This window comes from Rattus norvegicus, chromosome 10 (assembly GCF_021556685.1).
Source record: "Rattus norvegicus strain SHRSP/BbbUtx chromosome 10, alternate assembly SHRSP_T2T, whole genome shotgun sequence".
NCBI lineage: Eukaryota > Metazoa > Chordata > Mammalia > Rodentia > Muridae > Rattus > Rattus norvegicus.
Genome location: NC_141543.1, coordinates 94,278,657 through 94,303,666, shown reverse-complemented (window position 1 = coordinate 94,303,666; position 25,010 = coordinate 94,278,657). Strand labels below are relative to the sequence as shown.

The following is a 25,010-nucleotide window of genomic DNA, read 5'->3' as shown; positions in this document are numbered from 1 at the left end:
AGGGTAGCTAGACAGAATGACAGATCGAAGAGGTCTGAAGGCTCACTCAGGGCACCTAACAACAGTTACCCAGACCGAAGCTTCTGAAACTGTGAATTGTAACCTTGGGTTACGTAAGTCAAAGTGTGGGGGTGTCAAGAAAAATTCAGCAATAGCAAAACCAAAAACAAATTGAAAATTAAACATGTATGGAATCTGAGGTAGTTCAGGCAGTGTCATGTGACTTCACTGTAGCCTTGGCTCTGAACACACATGGGCACATTGTACTGTGTATACCAACATGCCAAAAAACATCAATGATCTGCCTCAGACCCTACATGGATGGTGGCTGGAAGACGGCTCCGGGGCAGAGCACTGCTGCTCTTCAGTTCAGTTCCATTGCCAGCACCCATGTCAGGCGGCTCCTAACTGCCCTCTGAGGGCAAAGGCATACCTAACACACGCAGGCACAGGCACATTTAAGCTTGTTTGTTTCTTGTGTGCATGAGTGTTTTGCCTGCATGTATGTATATGGTGTCCATGGAGGTCAGCCGAAGAGGTCAGATCTCCTGGACCTGGAGTTAAGAATGGTTGCCAGCGGGGCTGGAGAGATGGCTCAGTGGTTAAGAACACCCGACTGTTCTTCCAGAGGTCATGAGTTCAATTCCCAGCAACCACATGGTGGCTCACAACCATCTGTAAAGAGATCCGATGCCCTCTTCTGGTGTGTCTGAAGACAGCTACAGTGTACTTATATATAATAAAATAAATCTTTAAAAAAAAAAAAAAAAAAAAAAAAAAAAAAGAATGGTTGCCAGCCACCACCTAGTGCTGGAACGGAACCTGGGTCTTCTACCTGGACAAGTGTTCCTAACCACTGAGTCATTTCCTTTGCCCCCACATAATTGAAAAATAAAATCACTCAACAAATTTTGTTTTACAGAGGTATATGCCATGCCCACCCAGATTTAGTTCTTTCTCTTTTTTGAGAGAACCTCTTTTTTGGGGTTCTCTGTGCAACAGCCCTCGCTGTCCTAGAACTCACTGTACAGACCAGGCTGGCCTCGAAACTCAGAGATGCCTCCGCTGCCTGAAAGCTGGGATTAAAGGCATGTGCCCCCACACCTGGCCATTTTCATTTTGTCATGACACAGACCACTGTAAATCAGAAAACGCCAGTCAGGTGACAGACAAATGCCACGGAACAGAGCTGTCTTTTTACTTCCTGGTTTTTGACTTGGCTCTGCCCTCCTAACCACAGTGTACTGCAAATGTCACAATGTTTCTGCAGAACAGTGGCACTGACAACTTGACCATCTCTTACTTTTGGTGTTAGGGCTTGAGTTTTGTTTTATAAAACAAAATGTGCTGGAGAGATGGCTCAGCGGTTAAGAGTACACACTGCAGAAGACCCAAAATCACTTCCCAGAATCTGTATTGGGTGGCTCGCAACTGTCTGTTTCCTGGGTCTGTACTCAAGGCACATATTCACACGCATACATATATACATATATATTTTTTTTTTGGTTCTTTTTTTCGGAGCTGGGGACCAAACCCAAGGCCTTGCGCTTCCTAGGCAAGCGCTCTACCACTGAGCTAAATCCCCAACCCCCATATATTTTAACAATATATGGATATTAGAAGAAAACATGTGACAGTTTGTATATGCTCAGCCCAGGACATGGCACTATTAGGAGGTGTGGTCTTGTTGGAGTAGGTGTGCCACTGTGGGCATGGACTTTAAGACCCTCATCCTAGCTGCCTGGAAGTCAGTCTTCTAGCAGCCTCCAGATGAAGATGTAGAACTCTTAGCTCCTCCTGCACCATGCCTGCCTGGATGCTGCCATGCTCCCTCCTCAATGATAATGGACTGAACCTCTGAACCTGTGAGCCAGCCCCAATTAAATGCTGTCCTTATAAGAGTTGCCTTGGTCATGGTATCTGTTCACAGCAGTAAAACCCTAACTAAGACAAAATACAGATTTACTTCCTCAACTACAGACATAAGAAGCAAGACTTGGGTCCCTGAATCACTCATAGAGCCTTTGTCCACCAGAGGCCCTGAGGTTGGCCACCCAGGTCAGCTGTGGTTCAGACCTAGTAGACATCTCTAACTCCAGTATGTGCAGTCTTTTCTGGAATACTTTTGGGACTTGTCTGTCCAATCCCTTTATAAGTTTATTATATCATTTTTTTAGTTTTGTTTTTTTTTGGACGGGGCTCTCACTATGATGTAGCTTTGCTGGGCTGAAACTCCCCCTGTAGACCGGATAGCCTCAAAGACAGGATCTACCTGCTTCTGCCTCCAGGTAATGGAAGCAAAGGTGTGTCCCACCCCCTAACTTCACTGTGGCTTTTAAGGCCCCCTGATGAAGCCCACATGTGCCCCTCAGAAGTGAGCCATGACTGCATTTGAATTTAGTAAGCACTCCCTGAGGGGAGTGGAGGAGCCTGCGGACTCTCCCCAGTCCAGAGTTCACATTTGTCTATACAAACAAAACAGCCTTTCACTAATTTAAGAGGGAAGTCAGATATTCCCACTTATCATGGGTTATGATGTCGTTCTCTGAAGATTTATTTAAGAGAAGAAAGGACTAAAAAGAACCATCTTTGTTCTGTGTGTCTGCCCTGAAATGATAAGGTCTCTCAACAATAGTCTTTTATACATTTCTTCTAAGGACTAGCCTTACCCAAGAACTCTAGGCCCTCCCAGCCCTCCCTTATAAAACCCATACAGAGGTGTGGCTAAGGCCCACTCCTTGCTCTCACCTGGAAAAGGAGGCACATACCTAATTTGGGCACTGGCTGTGTATCCCAGAACTGGTAGCTTCGTTTACTGGCTTCCTCCATGGTTTTGGCGGGCCCCTGACCCACTGAGAACAGCTCAATGGCTTTCTGTATTTCCTGGATCCTCTCTGCTGGCAAAGAGTTCATCTGGGCAAGACAGTTGGAGAAAAAAAAAGGCCCATTGTGTTAGCGAGACTTAACGATTCACTGTGAATTTGAGAGTTGGCGAGGCCATGCATGGTGAAGCAAGCCTTTAATTCTAGCACTGGGAGACAGAGACAGGCAAATCTCTGTGAGCCAGCTTGCTTTACACGGAGAGCTCCAGGCCAACTAGAGCTTAATGGCGAAACCCTGTCTCAAATAGTTAGCTTGGAACTGGAGTGCAAATCTAATCCTAGCTCTCAGGAGGTAGAGGCAGGAAAATTAGAAGTCAAAGCCAACCTTGGCTACATGAGACCTTGTATCAAAAAGAACAAACAAACAAACATACAACAGTTCAGAGCTGCAGAGATGGCTCAGTCGGTAAAGAGGCCCTGAGTTCGACCTCTAGCACCCACATAAACAAAAGTTAGCAATGGTAGTCTCTGTGTAATTGTGCTGCTGGGGAGGCAGAGCTAGGGGGATCCCTAGGGGCTGTGGGCCAACCAACCCAGCCAAACCACAAAGCTCTGGATTCAGTGAGAAACCTGTCTCAAAGATGAGGTGACAAGCCTGGGCGATGGTGGCGCACGCCTTTAGTCCCAGTGAGGCCAGCCTGGTCTAGGACAGGGAAGGCTACACAGAGAAACCCTGCCTTGAAAAAAACAAAACAGGTGGCAAGTGGTTAAGGAAGAAAACCAACACTGACCTCAGGCTTCTACATAGCATGTGTAACACTCACGACCAAGTACACACAAACATATGACCAAGCGTTCAAAAGTCAAAGAATACTATCCAAAACCAGGGTGTGGGTCTTTAGTACGAATCATAAGACATGGAGAAAAGAGCCGTTGAGAATTAGTAATGGGGCGCTGCCTATGGGATTTTGTTGCTTTGATTTTTTTGTTCTTTTTGGGGTTTTTGTTTGGTTGTTTTTTTGTCTTGAGATGGGGGTCTCATTTCGAGGTATTGGCTGGCCTGGAAATCATGTAACCCAGGATGACCTCAAACTTTCAGTTCATCTTGCCTCTGCTTCATTACCAGTGTGTGCCGCCACACTTGGATGTCCTCGGGTATTCCTCCCCATCCCAGTCTCATGCTGTTTATGCCAAAAGTAATGGAGCTGACTGCAAACTTTCAAGCAATGCAGAGTAGAAAGCACAGGGAGAAAAGCCTGTAGCCGGGTGCGGTGCTGTAGGTTTGTCGTCCCAGTACCTGAGAGGCCTAAATACGAGGATCAGAAGTTCAGGCCAGCATGGGCAACATAAGATACTGTCTTAAAAAATACAGGGGGCAGTGGGAGTGGAGAAGCAGCTCGGCAGTTCTTCTACAGGACCTAGGTTTGATTTTTAGCACACACATGGAGGCTCACAAGTGTTTCAACTCTGGTCCCAGGGGATCTGATACTCTCTTCTGACCTCCACTCACCCTGTACACATGTGGTGCACAGACGTGCATGCAAGCAAAAAACCGAGACCCACAAAAACAATCAACCCTACCCTCCCAACTACGATCCTCATTATGAGCAGTTTTAATCTGAAATTTTGAGAAATATACAGAACCCCATACTTCTTTGCATGCAAGGTCTAAAAGCATAGATTTTTTTTTTTTTTAAATAGTAAAACTGGGAACTGACAAAATGACTTATCTAAAGGTACTTCCTACTAGGCCTGAGTTCAGTCCCCAGGACCCACACAGTGGAAAAAGAGCACCAACTGCCAAACTGTCCTTGGACTCTTACAGGTAGGCCGTGGCACACGGGCCTCCCCTCCATAAGCATGTGCATCCACATACACAGACACATCTACACCCCCAACACAGGGCAACACTGGGGGGCTAGAGATGTAGCTTAGTCGCAGAGGACTTGCCTTGTACGTGTAAGACATTGTGTTTGAGCCCTAGGATCACAAAAACAAAACATAAAATAAAACTGTAGATAAATAAACCAAAACAAACAAACAAACAAAAAGACAACTTGATTACCTACTATTCTACAAGTTATTCTTTAAAAGTATGCCTTAGGTCAGGCACGGTGGTACACACCTTCGGTCCCAGTACTCTGGAGGCAGAGGCAGGAGGATCTCTGTGAGTTCCAGATCAGCCTGGTCTACACAGCAAGTTCCAGGCAAACCAGGGCTACACAGTGAGATCATGTCTTAAAATAAATAAAATTTATAAAACAAAACAAAATAAGCCTCAAACTTATGCACTAGAGGAAGCCGGGGGGGGGGGGGGGGGGGGTGGGCAGGTAGCTCAGTACAGGGACAGTAAGTGTACGGGAGGCTGCAGGCTAGAGCCTTAGCCCTGCAATCCAGTGTCTTAGATCTGCTGGGTAGGAAGACAAAACTACACACTGTGCTGCCAAATGTACTATGGGAGTGCACACATCCGCCTCGCTCCTGACTAATTGATGAGTATTTCGATTGCTCTTTGACTGCACTACTGTAATGTAGTGGTTCTCAACCTTCCTAATGCTATGACCCTTTAATACAGACCCTCATGTTGTGATGACCGCCACAAGCATAAAAGTACTTCATTGCTACTTCATAACTAATTTTGTTACTGTAATAAATCATAAAAAAATGATATGCAGGATATCTAACGTGCCACTGGTTGAGAACCACTTCTGTAATGTCTTTCTTTTAAATTAACAAATTAACTAGTGTCTTCTCTCTGTGTGTGTGTGTGTGTGTGTGTGTGTGTGTGTGTGTAGAGGACCCCACCATGTGGGTCCAGGGGATTGAATTCAGGTCACTGGGCTTGGCTACAGGAGACTTATGATCCAGAAAACCCAGAGCCCCACTGCTCCATGAAGCAGGGGCTGTCACATTCCTACTCCATGGGACCCAGCACTTGCACATGCTATATGCACCCGTGACTCTGAGGGTACTGTGCTGGGGAGTTGAGTTTAACCTGCGGGGTCTTTTAAGGTACTGAGCGCAGTTTCATCACCAAAGTCTAAGGCATAGAGGACAGACAGCCCTGGACGGCTTCCATCTTTAAATATTACCAGTGGTGATGCACACTTTAAACGGTTCTTCAATATGCCTCAAAACTCATCAGTCCTAAGAAAGCCGCCTCCTCATTACCTTCACAGGCTGATCCTGGGTGGAATCCATGTCGTTGCCTTTCTCTTTCTTCTTCTTTTGTTTCTTTTTCTTCTTTTTGGCTCCAGTGTCATTGGCTGGACTCAAGCCACTGTAAGACAAAGTAAACACTGAGGGAGGCTCCAAAACAAACAAAAGAACAAATGCTTTAAACCACACTGACAAAGGCTTTTATGTAGAGCAGACTTTCCTTAATCAAGACTGTAGGCTTCCTCAGACTTCCCAGAAGGGGCGTTTGGAGGACACAAGCAAGTACAGCTCCCTTCTCCACTCCCACCCCTCAGCTCCCCAGGGAGAAGGCACCGTGCAAAGCATGTCCTATTTATTTCAAAGGGCCTTTTTCTGTTCTTGCACCACTCATTCATTCACTCACTCACTCATTTACTCACTCATTCATTCACCCACTCACTCACTCATTCATTTACTCACTCACTCACTCATTCATTTACTCACTCACTCACTCACTCATTCATTCACTCACTCATTCACTCACTCACTCATTTACTCACTCACTCATTCATTTACTCACTCACTCACTCACTCACTCACTCACTCATTCACCCACTCACTCACTCACTCACTCGTTCATTTCCTCATTGAGTCAGGGTCTCAAGCAGCCAAGGCTGACCTCCAACAATGACTTTGAACTTCAGATCCTCCTGCTTCCACCTGAAGAACGCTGGATTACAGACACTCCGCCCCCCCTGGTGTATAGAGCTCAAACCTATGGGGCTTCCTGCCTGCAAAGCAGGCATTCTACCAAGTGGGCCACACTCCCAGTCCTTCTTTTTTTCTAAGATAGGATTTCTGACTTGGTATCTAGTATGGATCTGGGGCTGGCCTTGAACTTATTGCAATCCTCCTGCCTCAGCCTTCTCGGAGCTGGGATGATACCCTTAATCCACCATAACCTTTCTGGGAGGTGAGAGGTTATGTACTTATTTTAGATGGCCAGGCTGCACTAAAGCCCATGCATGATAACTCTCTACACTGTGCTGGTACCACCACTTCCCTAGGGTCCTGAATTTAAAGCGACAGACAAAAGACAGTAGTAGTGTTTTGGGAATCCTTTGCCCTAACTTCTCCAAGGGTACGATGTTTACATGGATTTTCCAACTAGACACAGGCAGCAGACAGTATGGAAAATCGAGCATGAAGAAGAGGCTGGCTTGACATTACTGCAGTCCCTGCCCAAAATGGTCCAGAAAGACAAGAGCCTGAACTGGACATTAGGTAGCAAGCCTGAGCAGTCACTGATGGCAAACCCAGGACTAGGAATCTTAGGAAAATTCAACCACATCAGTGTCACACAGCTACTTCTGCCACAGATGGATGAAACCTCTGTCGAGTGGAAGCAGGAAAGGACTTCCTTAGGATGCTTTTCCTCAGATATGGCAAAAGCACTTTCCCAGCTACGTTGAAATGTCAAAATTAGACCAGTACGGCATCACAGACTTGCTATTAGAACACTTGGGAGGCTGAGGTGGAGACAATATAGAAAAGACATGGTGGTACGCAGGAGACAGAGGCAAGAAGCAGACAGGTCTCTGTAAGTTCAGTTCAAGGTTAGCCTCGTCTATATGGCAAGTTCCAGGCCAGCAGAGCTAACATTGTAAGACACTGTCTTTAAAAAAGGCCAGTTCAGAAGGGTTCTAGGCTACTGCGCTCCAGTACAGGACACTATTTAAAAAAATAATAAAACATTTTTTTAGTTTAAAAAAGAAAAAAGTTAGCTCAAAGTCATTTGTGGTTATCTGAGTATTAATGTCACCTTATAGCAACTGACTATGCTATCTGTGGCAGTAAGTTTACATACATAAAGAGAAAGCGATTTGCTACCACACACTTCCATTCTTGGGCTGAGGCCGTAGCGCAGGGGCAGAACGCTTGCCTCGCATGCTCCGGACAAAAGGTTTTATCCCCAGCACTGGAAGAAGAGGGTGGACATGGGTCTGGCAGACATGTACCGCCATGTCTTCAGCTCTATCTCCTCTTAGTCCATACCCCAGGCACTTAGGAGACTGCAGGATGCTAAAGCCCGGAAGCCATGGGATTACGGCTGGCAGTTCTCTATCTGAGATGAGCATATGGTCGTGAGTCTGGGCACAAATGCACCTAATGAGAACTCTATTAATGAGGCACAGAAGGCACAAGGCAGGGGGCGGAGGGCTGAGGACATTCAGAGATGGAAAAGGCAACCCCTTAAAACCAGATGCTCAGTGAATCCTCCAAGGCCACGACAAAGACTAGAAGCCCTAGTTACTCATCTGCTCCAAGAGCTGCCTCTCGATAACTCGTCTTACCATCCAGTATGGTCCCATGTAGAGCCCATCACAACTCAGATCTTCTTTTTTTTTTTTTTTTTTAAAGATTTATTTATTTATTATATATAAGTACACTGTAGCTGTCTTCAGACACACCAGAAGAGGGCATCGGATCTCATTACAGATGGTTGTAAGCCACCATGTGGTTGCTGGGATTTGAACTCAGGACCTCTGGAAGAGCATTCAGTGCTCTTAACCACTGAGCTGTCTCTCCAGCCCCCAACTCAGATCTTCTTAGCTCAAAGATATTCTTTCGGTCTCAGGATTATGAGCAGTATTGAAAAGGCATACAAAATACAACCAATGTGTTTCATTCGTATCAGTTAGAGAATGGATTATCAAGGTCCTGTGGAGGAGTTGCTATACAAATAGTTTTTATTTAATTCTGTGGATAAAGAAATGATGTATCCAGGTGGGCTATCTCATCTTTGGGAAACAGACACAGGATCATTACCACAAGCTTAAGGTCACCCTGGTCTACATGGGGAGTCCCAGGCCAGCTAGGACTATTACATCACAAGACCATGTCTCAAAACCATGAGCAAACATGTATAAAACACAACTCATGCTAGTTACTAATTGGACATTTACTAAACACAGTTTTACACAAGATTATTAAATGGCCCTCTCAACTGTATGGGTCTTTACGTAGCGTGCCAATCACTATAGAATGTCTTCCTAGGCTGAGCATGGTGGCACAAGTCTGTAACCCAGGTTCCTGGGAGGCAGAGGCAGGGAGATCATTAAGTTTGTGGCCATCTCAGTCTACAGAGGGAATTCCAAGCCAGTCAGGACTAGATAGTAAAATTGTCAAAGAAAGTAAGTCAGCCAAGTCAGTCTACTTTCCTGGGCCTCTTCAGAAGAGACGCTGTGTGCACTGTCACACCCTGAGCCCCATTTCTGTGGACCACAGAGTGCATGTTCTGGTGGTTGAGCTTGTTTTGTTTTGAGAAAAAGTCTCTCTATGTAGGCCAGGCTGGCCTTCATTTCAAAGAGATCCTTCCGCCTCTATCTCCCAGGTGCTAGGATAAAAGACATGCACCATCATGCCTAGCTTCATGTTTTAATTTTATAGTTCTTTCTACTGAGGTATTGAGCCACAACTATGAGAATATATGACGTCACCATGCTTTTATTGACAGCATTCCCCAAAATGGAGACAACTGAATGTGAAGAGACACCAAGGAGTCTAGTACTATTCAAGGCAATTACAATAACTTACTCATAAGGCACCAAGCTCAGAGCTTTGAGAATGCGCCTGCTAGAGGGACTGGAAACCGAGTAAAGTAGTCCAGTTCTACTACTTGGAAGGATGAGACAAGGCTGCATGAACCCAGATTTGAGGCCCGAGTCTTGGTGAATATTCCAGGGCGTGTCAGAATTTAGTAAACTGAAGCAGAAATCTCTCATAAATACAAGCCAGAGACAGACCAGAAGCACACACTTATACAGCAAACCGAAGTTTTACTTGATCCTTTTGGTTCAAAACACAGAGCAGAGAATGGGATAGAATCTATCCTTGGGAGGGAGGGGCATCTGCTATGGGAAGCGAGATGGGTGTTCATGCAGAAAGGCTGCTGGCCATAGTCTAGAACTGTTTAAAGGCTTATTTCCTCTATATGGATACGTATTTTATCTGCAGGTGTATGTGCACCCTATGTGCCTGGTGCCTGTAAAGGTCAGAAGAGGCCGTCAGACCCCTGGAACTGGAGTTATATATGGTTTGAAACAACATGTAGGTGCTGGGAATGGGGCCCAAGTCCTCTGCAGAGGAGCACGTGCCGTTAACCCATGCGCTATCCCTCCAGAGACGCAAAACTGGACAGCTTACGTAAGGATGGGCACCTTACTTTCTTCCTAGCACTTGGGAGGCAGAAGCAGGAAGATTCAGGACAGCCAGGGGCTATGAACAGAGACTCTGTGTGTGTGTGTGTGTGTGTGTGTGTGTGTTTGGAAGAATGACAGATCCAGGGCAGAAGAAAAGCCATTAGGAAATGCCATCTTTAGAGCTGCTGAGATGGCTTAGCAAGGGAAAGTCCCTGGAGTGCAAGCCTGGCAAATGAATTCACCCCCAAGAGCCATGGAAAGGTGGGCGGACAACCAGCTGCTCCACAGCGTTGTCCTCTGACCTACACACACGTGAGACAGACTCTTACGCTATAGCCCAGACACATTTTGAACTCACGGTGATTCTCCTGCTTCAGCCACTGTAATACTAGGATTGTAAGTACAAACCACCACACTCAACTAGAAATATCTTTTAAACAAAACAAAACCAGGGTCCCTCTGTATAGCCCCTGGCTATCCTGGATCCTATGTGTAGACCAGCCTTGCCTTGAACTCACAGAGATCTGCCCGCCTGTGCTTTTCCTAGTGACATGTGCTACTCCACTCCACAGAAATGTCATTTTAGAATAAAGGCCCTAAATTTTAAATTCAAACAAGAAATCTCATGGATGCTCTTGTACAAAATCAGGGCAGGAGGAGGAGATGGAAATCGAGCCTCCATGCCTCTAAAATAGAACAGTGCCGGGTGCGCGTGGGTGGGTGGGAACGGCGAGCTGACAGATGAGCAGAAGGAGCGCAGAACTTCCTGACAACATGACGGGTCCACAGCACAGGCCTCCTCTCCTTCTCACAGGATGAGAACACTCAGACGTGTGCCTGGGAATTCAAATCTTTTATTGTGGGGGGAGGATACTGAATCTCCAGCTTTAGGAAGGATCCCACAGCAACCTGGTCACCAACTAACTAGCTAACCCATCACCAGAACAAGCCACTCTCTAAAGACATGGGGCCCTTTCTCCCTTATATGGCTCTCAACCTTCCTAACACTGCGGCCCTTTAATACACTTCCTCATGCTGTGGTGACCCCTAACCCCTAACATTATTTCACTGCTACTTCAGAACTATAATCTTGCTACCGTTATGAATCGTAATGTAAATCTATGATACACAGGACATCTGATATGACACCAAGGGGGTCCTGACTCACAGGCTGAGAACTACTGCCCTACAGGGCATATGCAGGAAGCCTCCAAAGCCGTGGATTGACTGTCTTCTCACACCAGGCCCAAGAGTGGAGCTTTAGTGTAACACAGCAGGGGTTAGATGTACTGAGAGGCAGGCATGGTGGCGCATGCCTATCGGGTCAGCACCCGGATGCTCAGGCAGGAAGATGGAGGGTTCCAGGTCGGTCTGTGCTATGTGTGGAGGATGAGCCCTGCTTCATTCTGAAGCCATCTGACTCCTCCAGCTCTCACTGACATCTGCTTTAAAATTATAATCTTCTAAAACAGTATATACATATAATTATTTACATAAAATGATAGGTTTCTTTCCCTGCTTCCCAATGATTTTAAAAATGTTCTGAGTGTGGGGGCCACATCACACAGCTGCTCCTCACAACCCCTCCCATTACACCACACACAGCGAGGACAACTTCATGATTGTATGCGTGCCTGTTGCTTTCTAGGCACAATGGACTAAAATAAAACTCAGAGAAGCTGCAGCGCAAAAGAGGTCAGTCAAACATCTCTCGTGCTGTTAGCAGACAGCTGGGCTAGCATTCTGAGAAAGCCAGAAGTGCTGTGCTCTTCTGGGCCTTGGTTGAGATTTCAACCACCAACTTCCTTGTCACTTCCCTCCTTAGGTCGTCCTATCCCTGAGGTCAAAGCAGAGAGTGCCACTGGCACTTTTTAAATGGTGCAGTCTGCAACAGTGACTGCAGGTTTATGAGAACAAAGTTCAGAAGGTAAGATATGTAACTGTTGGTCACTAATTTCCTTCTTTTGCTTTGTTTACGATAGGTATTCATCATAGCAAACCTTGACCTCAAGATTCTCTTATGCCAGTCAGCCTCTCATGTACCTGGGCATGTGGTTTTAGTTTCTTTACTTTTCTTTCTTTTTTTGGGACACAGGATCTCACTAAATAGCCCTGGCTGTCCTAGAACTCACTATGTAAATCAGGCTGGCCTCACAGAGATCTGCCTGCCTATGCCTCCCAAGTACTGACATTAAAGGCCTAGGGGCCATACCTGTCTTTAACTTTTTAACTTTATGTGTGTGTATGTTTATACTTGTGTGTGCTGGTGACCTCAGAGACCAGAAGGAGTTGAACTCCTTGGAGCTGGAGTAACAAACAGTTATAAACCTCCTGATGTGCCTGCTGGAACTGAACTCAGGTCCTCTGAAAGGGCAGGACAAGCTCTTGACAACCAAGCTACCACTCCAGCCCAATCTCTATGTCTGAAAGCTAGAAGCTAATTCTTGGGACTATAATGTAAGTCTCCCACAGAAAGGTACCAAAATAAATCCTGACCTCTAGTTCTGATTTCGACACCAGGAAAACCCTTTGCAAATGAAGTTACCTTGGAGCTGTGACATAGTCCCCAGCACTCCCTGGAAGAACAGAGGGACATTTGCAGGAACACTCAGGAGGAAGCCAGGTGGCACGAGTCAGTATCTGCGGAGTGTTCTTTGTACTGCTGTGGCTGCTGGATCACTGGGTATCACACCCCAAACTCAACATACAAACCCCGCCAAGTAGTCAGATGGCTCAGCAGGTAAAATGCTCACCGCTAACCCTGAGGGTCTGAGTTTGAAGCCAGGATCCACATGGTGGAATGGAGAGAACCGACTTCCTTTTTAAGATGTCCTCTGACAGGGGCTGGGGATTTAGCTCAGTGGTAGAGCGCTTACCTAGGAAGCGCAAGGCCCTGGGTTCGGTCCCCAGCTCCGAAAAAAAGAACCAAAAAAAAAAAAAAAAAAAAAAAAAAAGATGTCCTCTGACATACAAACATGTAACTGTGGCACACTGTGTGTTCACAATTGCACAAGTTTTAAAGATGCAATAAAAGAAGAACCCAAAACAAAAACTTGCTTGTGAATCCAACATTATTCTGGCCCCAGAGCCCTAGAGGCACCAGGAGGCTAAGAAGGCAGGAGCTGCAGAGGGCCACTTTTACTGCCACCTTTGACTTCTGTGGATGTTTAGCAGGTTGAACGAGCCAATTCCTGTCACAGAGGAAGGCTGTTTTTAAGAGCTCATGAAGACTATGATATAACAGAGTAAAGGTGGGGTGAGCAGGGCTAAGGAAATACAAGACCGAAACGAGGAGGAGACAGACAGAGGGAAACTCAACAGCTTGTGTTTGTCTGATGCACTGGGGCCTGGCAAGTCAAAGCTCAGACCAAATGCTATTCAGTCCTCAACTCATGTCCACTGAAGGTGACCCAGGCCTGTTGATCAGAGTTTAAAAGGCTGGCCAGTTTCACTGCTGACTAACTCCTTAGTCTGAGAAAACCCACAGACTGGTTGCTGGGGAGATCCAAAGAGGACTCTTGCTGCTACAGAATGCAGGAGCTGGGAATACCGCTCAGTGGATGGTCCTATCACATGTAAGGGCCTGGGTCTGAACGGCAGCACCAGTACCGCCGCCTCCGCCTCCGCCGCCTCCGCCGCCTCCGCCGCCGCCGCCGCCGCCGCCGCCGCCGCCGCCGCCGCCGCCACCACCACCACCACCACCACCACCACCACCACCACACCACCACCACACCACCACCACCACAACCACCACCGAGAAGCCAAGATACAAAGATCATTCCCAGAGGAAAACACATCCCCAAGTTCTTCCTCTAGTGTCAGAGAATGAGGTGAAGACTCACAAGGAAATCAGAACTGGTCTTCCTAAGTGAAAGGAGAGCTTGTTAGCGCACACTAACAGCCACCACAGTCGCCCTCAGCTGTTTCTTAGTCAGCAGCACTAGACAAGCTGCAAGGCTAGTACTGCTCCTGGCTAAGCACATCGGCTGTCAGTTTTAGACGCTAAATACAGAGAACGCTGTATTTCCCGTGCTTTAAGGGAACAATCACGAGGACACCTTCTCAGAAAGGGGCTTAAAGAGAAAGGCTTGCTGAGGCAGGGGGATGGTGCCTCATGCCCACAATTCTAGTCCTTGAGAGGTTGAGGCAGGAGGACCAAGTCTGAAGCCAGCCCTGGATACAAGCGGAGACTGCCTCAATGAAACAAAATACAATAAACAACAAACAAAAAGAATGGAGGTGCTGATGAGAGAAGGTAGAGAGAGGTGCTTGTGGCCAAGTCTGACTGTCTGAGTTTGATCCCCAGTACCCGTGGTACCTCTGACTCCCATGAGCTTGCTATGCAGACACAAACATTCACACAACATACATGTGCATGTCCATGCATGTACGCATGTTCGCACACACATGCACACAAATAAGTACATGCCAACAAATTTGTTTTTAAATAAAATTTCAGGTTTTTAAAAATTTGAGAGGAAAAAGCTACAGATGCACCTCCCTAAACCCCCTAATCTCTGAGCTCCAGAGAGAACGGGTTAACTGGCAGCCGGGAAAGCTGACAAATTTTGGAGTGAGCATATTAGTTCAACAATGTGGGACATCAGCAGAACCAGCTCGCCACGGGCAGCCGTCGCCCTGAAATAGGCTTCATTTGCTTTTAGTTTCTTTTGCTCTCCAGTTTCTTCTCTTTGAAGCAGCTCTTGATTAGTTTCTTTTTAAACTGCCATTTAATTAGGAAACGTAATTAGAATACTTATTTGATAGTAGTGATGAGAGTTCTCTTCATTTCTGCTTTGATCTAGTTTTGAAAAACCAAAAGCTGAAGAAAGAGACGGAGCAAGGGCCTGAAAGACCTTCCCAAGTGAGAAGCCAACAAGGAGGCGGGTCACAGCTACTCTGAGACAAAAGGAACTTTTTGTTTGCAAGTAAGGAAAGCTTTGCAGAGTTTACCTTCTGTCCTAGTTGCAAGCAACTGTCAACCTGACACAGCCTGAAATCATCTGAGAGGAGAGACTAGATTGAGGAACCATCTAGATCAGATTGGCTTTAGGACACATTCTGAGCACTGATACAGGAGGGCCCAGCCCACTGTGGGCAGCACTGTCCCTAGGCAGATGGTTGCCTAAGAAAGAAACCTAGCTGGAACACTCCTTTAATCCTAACACTGGGAGGCAAAGGCTGGTGGATCTCTGAGTTTGCAGCCAGCTTGGTCAACAGAGTAAGTTCCAAGACAGCCAGAGCTACACAGAGAAACCCTGTCTCAAAAAAACCAAAAGAGAGAAAACTAAGAACCCAGAGAAATGGCCTAGCAATTAGTACTAGTTGTGTTGGGTATGGTGCCTGTAATACCTGCCCTTGGGTGACAGAGGCAGGTGGAGCTCTTGTGAGATCAAGTCGAGCCCAGAGCAAGTTCCAGGCCAGCCAGAGCTGCATAGTAAGATCCCATCTTTTAAAAAGGTCCTAGTGGTTATTCTAGAGGATCCAAGTTTGTTTAGTGTCCATACAGGGTGACCAGGGGACTTATGTCCTTTTCGGGTTTCCACAGACAGCAGCACACAGAGAGTAGACACACACACGGTGGAGGAGCACTGCTAAGCACAAGTGAAAGAGTGAGCCCCCAAGCAGTGTTCCTCCATTGTTCTGCCTTTGAGTTCCTACTTGGGTTCCTGTCCTGATTTCCCTTAACACTGGACCACAACCTGGAACTGTAAGCTACATAAACCTTTATCGGAGAAACAGAGAGTGAATTATAACGCCTTCTAAAAGTGAAATCCGCTTCCTTCCCTTGGTTTAGTTATGTTCTTTTTTTTTTTTTTGGGGGGGGGGTTCTTTTTTTTCGGAGCTGGGGACCGAACCCAGGGCCTTGCGCTTCCTAAGTAAGCGCTCTACCACTGAGCTAAATCCCCAGCCCTATGTTTGTTTTTTGAAATGGTCTCACTCTGTAGCTTTGACAGGCCTCAAACTCCTGGCAATCCTCTGTCCTCTGCCTCCTCAACACTGGGATTACAAATACAACATACACCAGCACCTTTTCTTAAATTCCTTCATAGGTGACAGCATCTTTTGATCAGGACATGAGGAAAACCCCTACGATACCATTTCAAAGGCAGAAAAGGATGGCAAATGTGGGGAAAGGCACCAGCTGCAGTGCCTGAGAACCTGAGTTCCACCCTGGGACCCACATGGTGGAATGACAAAATGACAGTTGTCTCTCAGCCTCCACACATGCATGCAGCATGTGTGCACCCACACCCACACACTCACACACACCCACATGCAAAATAAATAAAATTTCAAATGCAATAATTTAGGGGTGGGGTAGAGAGATGGCTCAGAGGTTGCTGAGGGCTACAACCATGTATAACTTCAGGTCCAGGAGACTGAAGCCCTTTTCTGCCTCCCTCAGGTATCTGCACACGTATGCACACACATATAATTAAAAATTTTAAAAATTTTAAATTAAAATTAAAAACTTTAAACAAGAAAGAATACAGGCAAGAAACAGTTCAAAAAGAAGAGGGGGGAGGCTTCCGTAATAAACCGGAGGGCGGCTGGTTTCTGTACTTCAGCAAGGTAGGCAAGAAGGTGGTGTTAAAGGCGAGCAAGCCTGACTGACCCTGAGTTCCATCCACGCAGGCCATGCAGAAAGGCTGCAGGGGGCAGCACACCTGTAACCTCAGCGCTCCTCTGAGGAGACTCAAGGCAGGGATGAGAATCACCCGGAAGCCTGGAAGCCAGTTAACCTAGTGCGCACAGCAAAGCAGAAACAATGGAAGATTGTATTAACAAGATGAGAGAACTCAGCCCTCAAAACTCTTCTGACCTCTAAACACACAAACACACACACACACACACACACACACACACACACTCAATTTATTGCCAAAAGTATGTATGAAAAAAAAAATCTAAGACTGGAAATGTGCCTACAATCTTAGAACTAAAGAAGAGAAAGCAGGAGAACTAGAAATTCAAGATTGTTCTCAATACAAAATGAGCTTGAGGGCTGCCTGGATTACATTCGACCCTGCACTAACCTTAGGCCAGCCACTTTAATATTTGCCTTCACTCACTGACACCTACTGAGCACTAGGCATATACGGACATAATTCTTGTTCTCATTTAATAGCCCATGAGACGGAGACCTGGACACACAATATTAGTTATCACAACATATCACTTATTGCTAGAATAAAGCTACAAGAATGGAGTTTGTAAAGTTAACGGAAGGCAAGCTGGGGAAAGTTAGGGGAAAACATGAAAAAAAGAACAGAAAGGGAGAGCAACATCCTAGACATTTTTTTTTTTTTTTGGTTCTTTTTTTTTTTTTTTTTTTTTTTTGGGAGCCGGGGACCGAACCCAGGGCCTTGCGCTTCCTAGGTAAGCGCTCTACCACTGAGCTAAATCCCCAGCCCTGAGAGCAACATCCTAAATGCTCCCCTCTACCCTCAGAAATAATTGTAGATAAAGAAACTTCGCTTTGCTTTGAAAGTTAAAGAGAAATGCTAATCCTATGCATCAGAAGTAGATCTGCTTCTGACTAAGACCTTCCTCTGTCATGTGCTACCTGCAAACTACTTCATTTTCACAGGCCCCCTAGATTTGGTATACTAATATAATTTGCTCACTCAAACCATATCCTGTAACAGAACACTTCCCGAAGGGTTGTCACTCTTAAAGATTTTGGGAAAAGGGAGCTATCACTCTATGGTACCACAACAAAAACAAAGAACTTCCCGGCAAACAGGATTTTCTTGGTTTTCATGCTTGTGACTGAATACCAGGGCCTGTGACATGGTGAGAACATGCTCTACGGCCAAGCTATATACCTCGAGAGTCTGGGCGAAGTTCTGTAAACTGCCGTTTTTCAGGGTACAAAACCTATAAAAAAACCAAAACAAACAAACAAAAAACCTAACACCGGTTAAAGCAACATTTTTACAGAGAAAATTAGAGCAATTACAGAATGAACAAAGAAAAGGTTGTGCTTCCACTTCTGAAGGGACTTTCACACTCATCTCTCTCATCTGCCCAGGATTTCCCCTCCAGAGGCCTGTCCTGTGCTCCTCCAGCGCCTACTTCCTCCTCTGCTCTCCCAGTCCTGGGAAGAGCTGGCTTAAATGTGGCTGCTATATTAGATCTGCTGTGAATTACAGCAACAGAACAGTCATGAAATCAAATTTGGCCAGCTTCCTTTTCTGCCACATTCTTGTGATTTTCCCCCCCATGCTGGTTAGAGAACGAGAGGCGGGATCTTTTTTTTTTTTAAGCCTAAAACCCACCACAGTGAGATAACTAATCATTTAATCCTTCGCTCGGCCACCTTTAAGATAAGATAAGAGCATAGCCAAAGGTTATAACCTTCCACCTTCATAACAACTTTAACTGGGGAAAGGGGGAAGCTAAGAGCTGCCGGCTACACGGCAAGTTGGCTACAACAAAATCTGGCTATAAAAACCAGACTACCAAAAAAAACCAAAAAACCAAAAAACAAAACAAAACAAAACAAAACAAAAAAAAAAAAACAGACTACCACACACTCAGAGAACCACACACCCAAGTCTCTACACAACAAAATATACATATGCATACACACTTACATACAGATGGGGATGGGGGGATGTTAGAGCAGCAGAAAAATAATGTGAATTTAAATACATCATTCCCTGTGACTGGCTTACAGAGGTACTGATTTGGGAAAACAAATACAAATTCCCAAATGTCTGGCCCATTTCTTATTCTCTAGTAACAAAAGACAGCAATCATTTATAGTTAAGACCCGGACCTACATGGTTGCCTGTAACAGTAATCCCTCTAACCTGAGAGGCAGAGGCCAGAACATCACCCCGAGTTTGGAGGCAATCTGTTCTACATTGTATGTTCCAGGCCAGTCATAGCTACACAGCGAGAGCCTGTCTCAAAAGACAAAACAGAACAAACAAAAACCCCAGGGAGACCCTCAAGTACAAGATGTGCACTAGTACCCCATAAATACCACATGTTCTCCAAGAAGCGACATAAGTTTGTTGAAGCTTTGAGGTAGTTCATTAAATTAAAAAAGGAAAGGTACAATAAAATTGACTCTAATAATAACCACCGATTATTTGAGGCGATAGACACTGAATAAATCAACATTATGACATCGCTAATAACATAGGATTCATAGTGAGTTTATATTTTGGAATTGTCTGGCCGTTATATTTTACAACATAATTATATACATGGCTTGTATAGCCTAGTGAATTTCCTCATTGACCGTGAACTACAACGAAATGTTTTATTATTAGTTTATTGCTAGTCACGTTTCTCATACACCTTTATAAGTAACGTTCCTTCTGGGCTGCAGTTTCTAGATTGCTCTGCGTTGTACTATTGAAACCCACCGTTTAAAATGTTCTTTTTCCCCATCGTGCCTGTAGCAAGGGAGTGGTACACTACACAGAACTTTTATATAATAAAAGTATTGCATGTCTCCGACCCTTAATATCTGAGCACCCATCCTGGTAAATGACAATGCTAAAACCCAATCGTTAGACAGGATCTTAATAGCTTAGCCAATAAGAACATGGGGGTGGGGTTAGACTAAGCTCCCGGTGACTTCCCCACACCCCATATACCCAGCTTGTGGAAGACCGGACATGAATTGGACTACGATGATCTCGTTACCCCCTGTTGTGGCTGATGTCCTCCTCGTTCTCGCAATCGCTGCAGTGCTCATGGCCGTTTCCATTCCCTTCCATCATCAGTGGCAGCGAAGGTGCCGGCAGCTTCACTGCTGTCTCACTCTCATCCGCCATCTTGGGTTGCGAGAGCCGGACTCCGCGCCCCGCTACATGGAGGGCTCCTATTGGATAGGGGAAATTCGCGCTGTATTCTGGGTTTTGTAGTTTATGTGACGAAACCTGACACTAAGGGAGGCTTGTTCTCAAGAAACTGTACCAATGTGAACTACAAAACCCAGAAATCACGTAGGGACGCTGCCTTGGGAGGAGCTGGCAGCAATTCCGGAAGCCCCTAGGTTCAGCCAAGCTCAAGACGAAGAGAGCTACACGCCTTACAGGGTGGTCGCGGGGCATGCTGGGAGTTGCAGTTCCATGTTGAATTAGAGTTTGGCGAGTGAAGGGCTTGCAAAGTCCAAGGTTTGCAGCGCACCCTTGGTAATCACCGGGCCACAGGTGAGCCGTTATCGGCTACCGTTAAGGACCGTTACTATTCTTGGGTAAGTGAAAGACACTAAGGCCCATGGCTGCGATTCTGCAGAAGCTCAAATGCTCTTTCAGAGGGCTTTCCTACTGGAAGCCAGGTTTGCTCTCGGCTGCCTTACCCACTCCAGCCTTTAAGCAGACCTAGGTCTTTAGAAATCTAAAACCCGGAGGCAGTGGATTAAGGTGTGTGGAACACTGACCCTGAGCCAAAAGACTTGATTGCTTGAAGGCGAGGCTTACCATTTCTTGGCTTTTGGTTTTGCATTGAGCTTTTCTTCCCATTATTCCTTTGATTCCCCACTAGAGCCTTCCATAACGTCCTTTTTTTTTTTTTAAGATTATAATAATTACATCGTTTCCCCACTTCCCCTTTCCTTCCTCTAACCCCTCCTATATACACCTCACCTTGCTCTCACATTCATGGGCCTCTTTTTCTCTAGTTGTTGTTACATAGATGTGTGTTTGTTTCCCTAAACATATAAATACAGCTCGCTCAGTATGCATAATGTATGTATGTGATTTCGGGGCTGATGTACCCGAGGAGAACTATTTCCTCCCCCATTTTCAGTCCTTCCTTAATTGCCTGCAGTTCTTAGTCTAGGGTTAAGGCCTCATGACCTCCCCTACCGCCCCCAACCCCAACACAAGTCTTTAGTGAGCACTTACATGCCAGGCTCTGGGTAAGGTACATGATTTCATATAATTTTCACAAGCTCAGAATGTGTTTGCCATTATTATTCCATTTTCACAGATGAAAAGACTGTTCCAGGAAAGTTGGTACATTGCTTGTAGGCGGCAAAATCTGTCTACAAATCTGTATCAACCTACCCTATGTCCTCTGTAATTCTCTACCATCACAACAGCCACACTGTTGGATACAGGCAGCTGCCAAGGGGGGAAAAAATCAATTATAGGAAGGTGATTGCCACATCTTAGAAATGCCTGAATGCTTCAGTTCCTCTGGTCTTTGTCCTGTAACTAGCTAATCTAATCACAATCCTGAGAAGATAGCCCAAAGACAAGGGCTTAGAGACTTCCTAGTTGTGCTGAGTATGGTGGGTGGTGAGAGACTAGTTCTCACCATCTGAGAGCTGCATGCCTGAAAAGGGAAATGACCCTTTGCCTTTGCAAAACTGAGCAAGGGAAGAAACAATTCCCCTCTGACTCACAGAAAACGAAAAAGAACCACAGAGCTAAATATAGCCAACTCCTCTTACATGAGTGGCAGGCCCAGAGAATTAAGTAGACTCCAATGATGCAAACAATTCTTGGTCATTTCTGTTTGGTTTTGGAAAGCCATTAGCTGTCTCCTATACTCATTTCTTCAGGACCAAGACTACTCTTTTACATGGTGCCATAAGCTAACCAGCAGATTTGCTTTAGCATGCATGGTTATCCCCCAGAAGACCTTACATTGTATGGGGTGGGAGGTCAGGTTGGATTTTCCCAGTTCTGTGCATCCCATTGGCCAGCACACTATGGCCATTAAAATTTGCTGAGTGGGGTTGGGTGGGTCAGACAGCACCCTCATAGAAGCAGGGTAAGGGGGTAGGGGGTTTGCAGAGGGGAAAGCGAGAAAGGGGATAACATTTGAAATGTAAATAAATAAAATATCCGATTTAAAAAAAAGTATTTTGTTGTGTGGGACTTAGAACCTTTGTCTAACATGGGGGAGAAACAAAGAAACAAAAGTAACAACAAAATTGTTAGATTTAATCATGACCAAGAGGCAACAAAGAAGGGATAATGTCCTAGTGTAGACAAGAAAAGGACCAACAGGGACACAGCACATGCCAGGAGGAGTGTTGTTGTAGCAGGCACACAGAGTGCATGCCAGGAGGGGTGTTGTTGTACCAGGGACTCAGAGTGCACGCTGGGAGTATGTGTCTGTACAACACTTTCTTGGTAGCATCCCATCCTGTTGATCTGTGTCACCAGCTATCCTGTTTGAGCAGATCAGGTTTCATTCAGTGGTTTGTCCAGTGTTGGTGCTGCTTAGTATGAAGTTGGTACCTTAGATGGGATGTTTTAACACCGAGCTGGACTTGAGAATCATATTATCTGTCCTTCCTCTTGCACAGGGCATCATTTGATTAAAAATATGTCTGCGTGGTAAACTGGCCAAATTACAAAGGCTGTGAGGCTAGCTAAGGAGTTTGGACTTTGTGAGGACCTAGAGGAGAGTTTTAGTTTTAGCAGCCCTTCTTCCTTCCTTCCTTCCTTCCTTCCTTTCTTCCCTCCCTCCCTCCTTCCTTCCTTTCTTTTTCTTTTCTTCTTCCCTCTTTCTTCTTTTTGAGACAATGTCTGGATGGATCTTGATGGGTAGCCCAGGTTAGCCTTCAACTCATGAACCTCTGTCCTCCTCCTGAATATTAGGATTACAAACTCATATTGCCACACCCAGCGGTGGAAGCTTTCAAATAAAGAATGAATATTAATGCTATTTGTAAAGTGTTGTATACATTTAATTGTGTATTATTATTTATTTAAAGTAAACTTGGAGAGTACGTTTAGTTTTAGGAAGTAGAAGTGGAAGGCGCTCACAGGGCCGTCCTTCAGACAAAGCCTAAAGCAGTGTGATATGTTAGGCTAGACACTAAGGGTCCGGATGGAACTAAGTCACTGTCAGTCGGGATGAACTCAGACTGTTGCCTACATTGGGGTCAACTCGAGGGTTATTGTCACCTTCTTGAATACTGGAACATAAGAGGGTTGAAAGAGTTGTTGATGGCCTCACCTCGGAACTACAAAGGTCGAGACTGAGGAGAGGACTCAGTGGGGTATGCATGCTTGTTCTGCAGGCATGAGCCACGACCTGAGTTTGAATCCCCAACATTCCTGTAAAGAGCTAGGTGTGGCTGTATACATCTTTAACCTCAGCACTGTGGTGGATAGAGAGACTGTCCAAAGGGAACAGGGGTCTCTCAGTATAGCCCTGGCTGTCCTTGAACTCGCCCTAGATCAGACTGACCTCCAACTTAGAGATCCGTCAGCCTCTGCCTCCAGAGCACCAGGATTAAAGGCGTGGGCTACCACCACCAGCAGCAGCAGGCTCTGTAAACAGAGATGGAGGCTCCCGAGCTGGCTTTATAGAATAAGAGATTTAGTCTTCTTGGCCCCCTGCCTTAGAACCAGGAGAGCTGTTTCCTAAGGAAGAACTTTCCACTAAGAGTGAACATTAGTGATAGCAACAAGCTGTCTTGGTGTAGGGAGTTATTCTGTGGCTGTTACATTGTCTGTGTTCCAGGAAATACCTCCCCATGCATGCTAATGCACACAAGCAAAGTTAAATTCTATGAATCAAAAGAAAAGACAAAAGACATCAAAGTGTAAGGGGCTTTGTCAGGAAGAAGAAAGGTTTCAGGAAGACTGGCAAAGATAGCTGAGAGGGAGAAAAACTCACTACCAATTCTAAAACCCCAAGCTGAGCCCCAGAATCCACAGGGCAGAAGAAGGGAAACAACTCCTACGAGTTGTCTTCTGACCTTGAATGAACAAACACACATCCCAAATATTTCAAGAAAAACATGTTTGAGAGTGAATTCTAAGGTACCGGGCAAGATACAAACATCTAAGCCTAGATAGTAGAGACAGTGGAGGAGGCTCAAACACTGGCTGTGTGGAGCACAGGGCCCATTTGATTGTGAGATGAATTTTATTTGCAAGTTCAAGGCCAGCCTTGGCTGCATTGCAACTCTGTTGGGTTGGAGGGAAGGATAGATGCCTTTCACTGGGAGACAGTATAAGCATCCTTGGCCTAGTAGGTAGGGAGAGTTCCAGGGACTACTGGGATTGAGTCAGACAGCAGGCAAAAACTCATCCCCCCCCACATTCTTTCCTCTCTTCTTCTTCTTCTTCTTCTTCTTCTTCTTCTTCTTCTTCTTCTTCTTCTTCTTCTTCTTCTTCTTCTTCTTCTTCTTCTTTCTTCCTCCACCTCCTCCTCCCTCTCCTCCTCCTCCTCCTTCCTCTCTCTCTCTCTCTCTCTCTCTCTCTCTCTCTCTCTCTCTCTCTCCCCCCCTTACTCCCTCCCTCCCTTTTCCCCTCCCTCCCTATCTATCTATCTATACTGAGAATTGACCTTTGGACTCCAGGCCAAGTGTACTATCACAAAGCTACATCCTTAGCCCTTTAACGTTCTTATTTTGAAATGGAGCCTCTGACTCACTCATGTTGGTTCTAAACTCAGCCTATCCCAGGCAGACCTTAGCTTTTTGCTCCTCCTGCCTCAGACTCCCAAGTAGCTGGCATTACAGGTCTGAGTCGCCAGACCAAGCACCCTAATCTTTTAACTCCCCATCCCCTGCTCCCTCTTATGTGTGTTCCTTTGAGACAGAGTCCCATGTGGCCCCAGAACTGGCCTAATGGCTTGAACTCACTGTAGAATTGAAGCTAGCCTTCGAATCCCTGAACCCGCCACCTCAGTCTCCAGAAGGCTAGAGAAAGTACAGACTCTAGTCAGTTTACTCAACTTTCCAAGGAGAGGTGAAGAAGCAATGGCAACCACTCAAAGACTAGCCACGGCATGTAGAGTTCCATAAAATCCCTTCCTGCCCCTTCCCATAGATATTTGAGACACAGAATTTCCCTCTGTTTTCCTTAAAGCCAGCCCTGTAAATCCACTTCCTAGTAGTAATTTTTGT

The 25,010-nt window shown here is 45.7% G+C and overlaps 2 protein-coding genes across 5 annotated transcripts in view; one reads left to right on the top strand and one right to left on the bottom strand.

Moving 5' to 3' along the window:
• The window catches only part of Nmt1 (N-myristoyltransferase 1), a 33,796-nt gene extending 13,455 nt beyond the window's left edge, over positions 1-20,341 (bottom strand). The window contains exons 1-3 of one of the 3 annotated variants that reach the window (XR_015630271.1): positions 19,832-19,986; positions 5,994-6,102; positions 2,769-2,913 (exon numbers count right to left, since the gene is read on the bottom strand). Coding sequence is in view for 2 of the 3 variants with exons in the window: in NM_148891.2 (NP_683689.1) it covers positions 2,769-2,913; positions 5,994-6,102; positions 19,832-19,962 (385 nt within the window). In the remaining variant the exon portion in view is untranslated. Of the gene's footprint in view, positions 1-2,768; positions 2,914-5,993; positions 6,103-17,994 lie in introns of all 3 variants that reach the window. The other 2 variants (NM_148891.2, XM_087570026.1) reach the window with 2 other exon arrangements.
• The window catches only part of Dcakd (dephospho-CoA kinase domain containing), a 31,199-nt gene continuing 26,370 nt past the window's right edge, over positions 20,182-25,010 (top strand). For both annotated transcript variants that reach the window (XM_087573219.1, XM_087573220.1), the window contains exon 1: positions 20,182-20,384. The gene's annotated coding sequence lies outside the window, so the exon portion shown is untranslated. The remainder of the gene's footprint in view (positions 20,385-25,010) is intronic.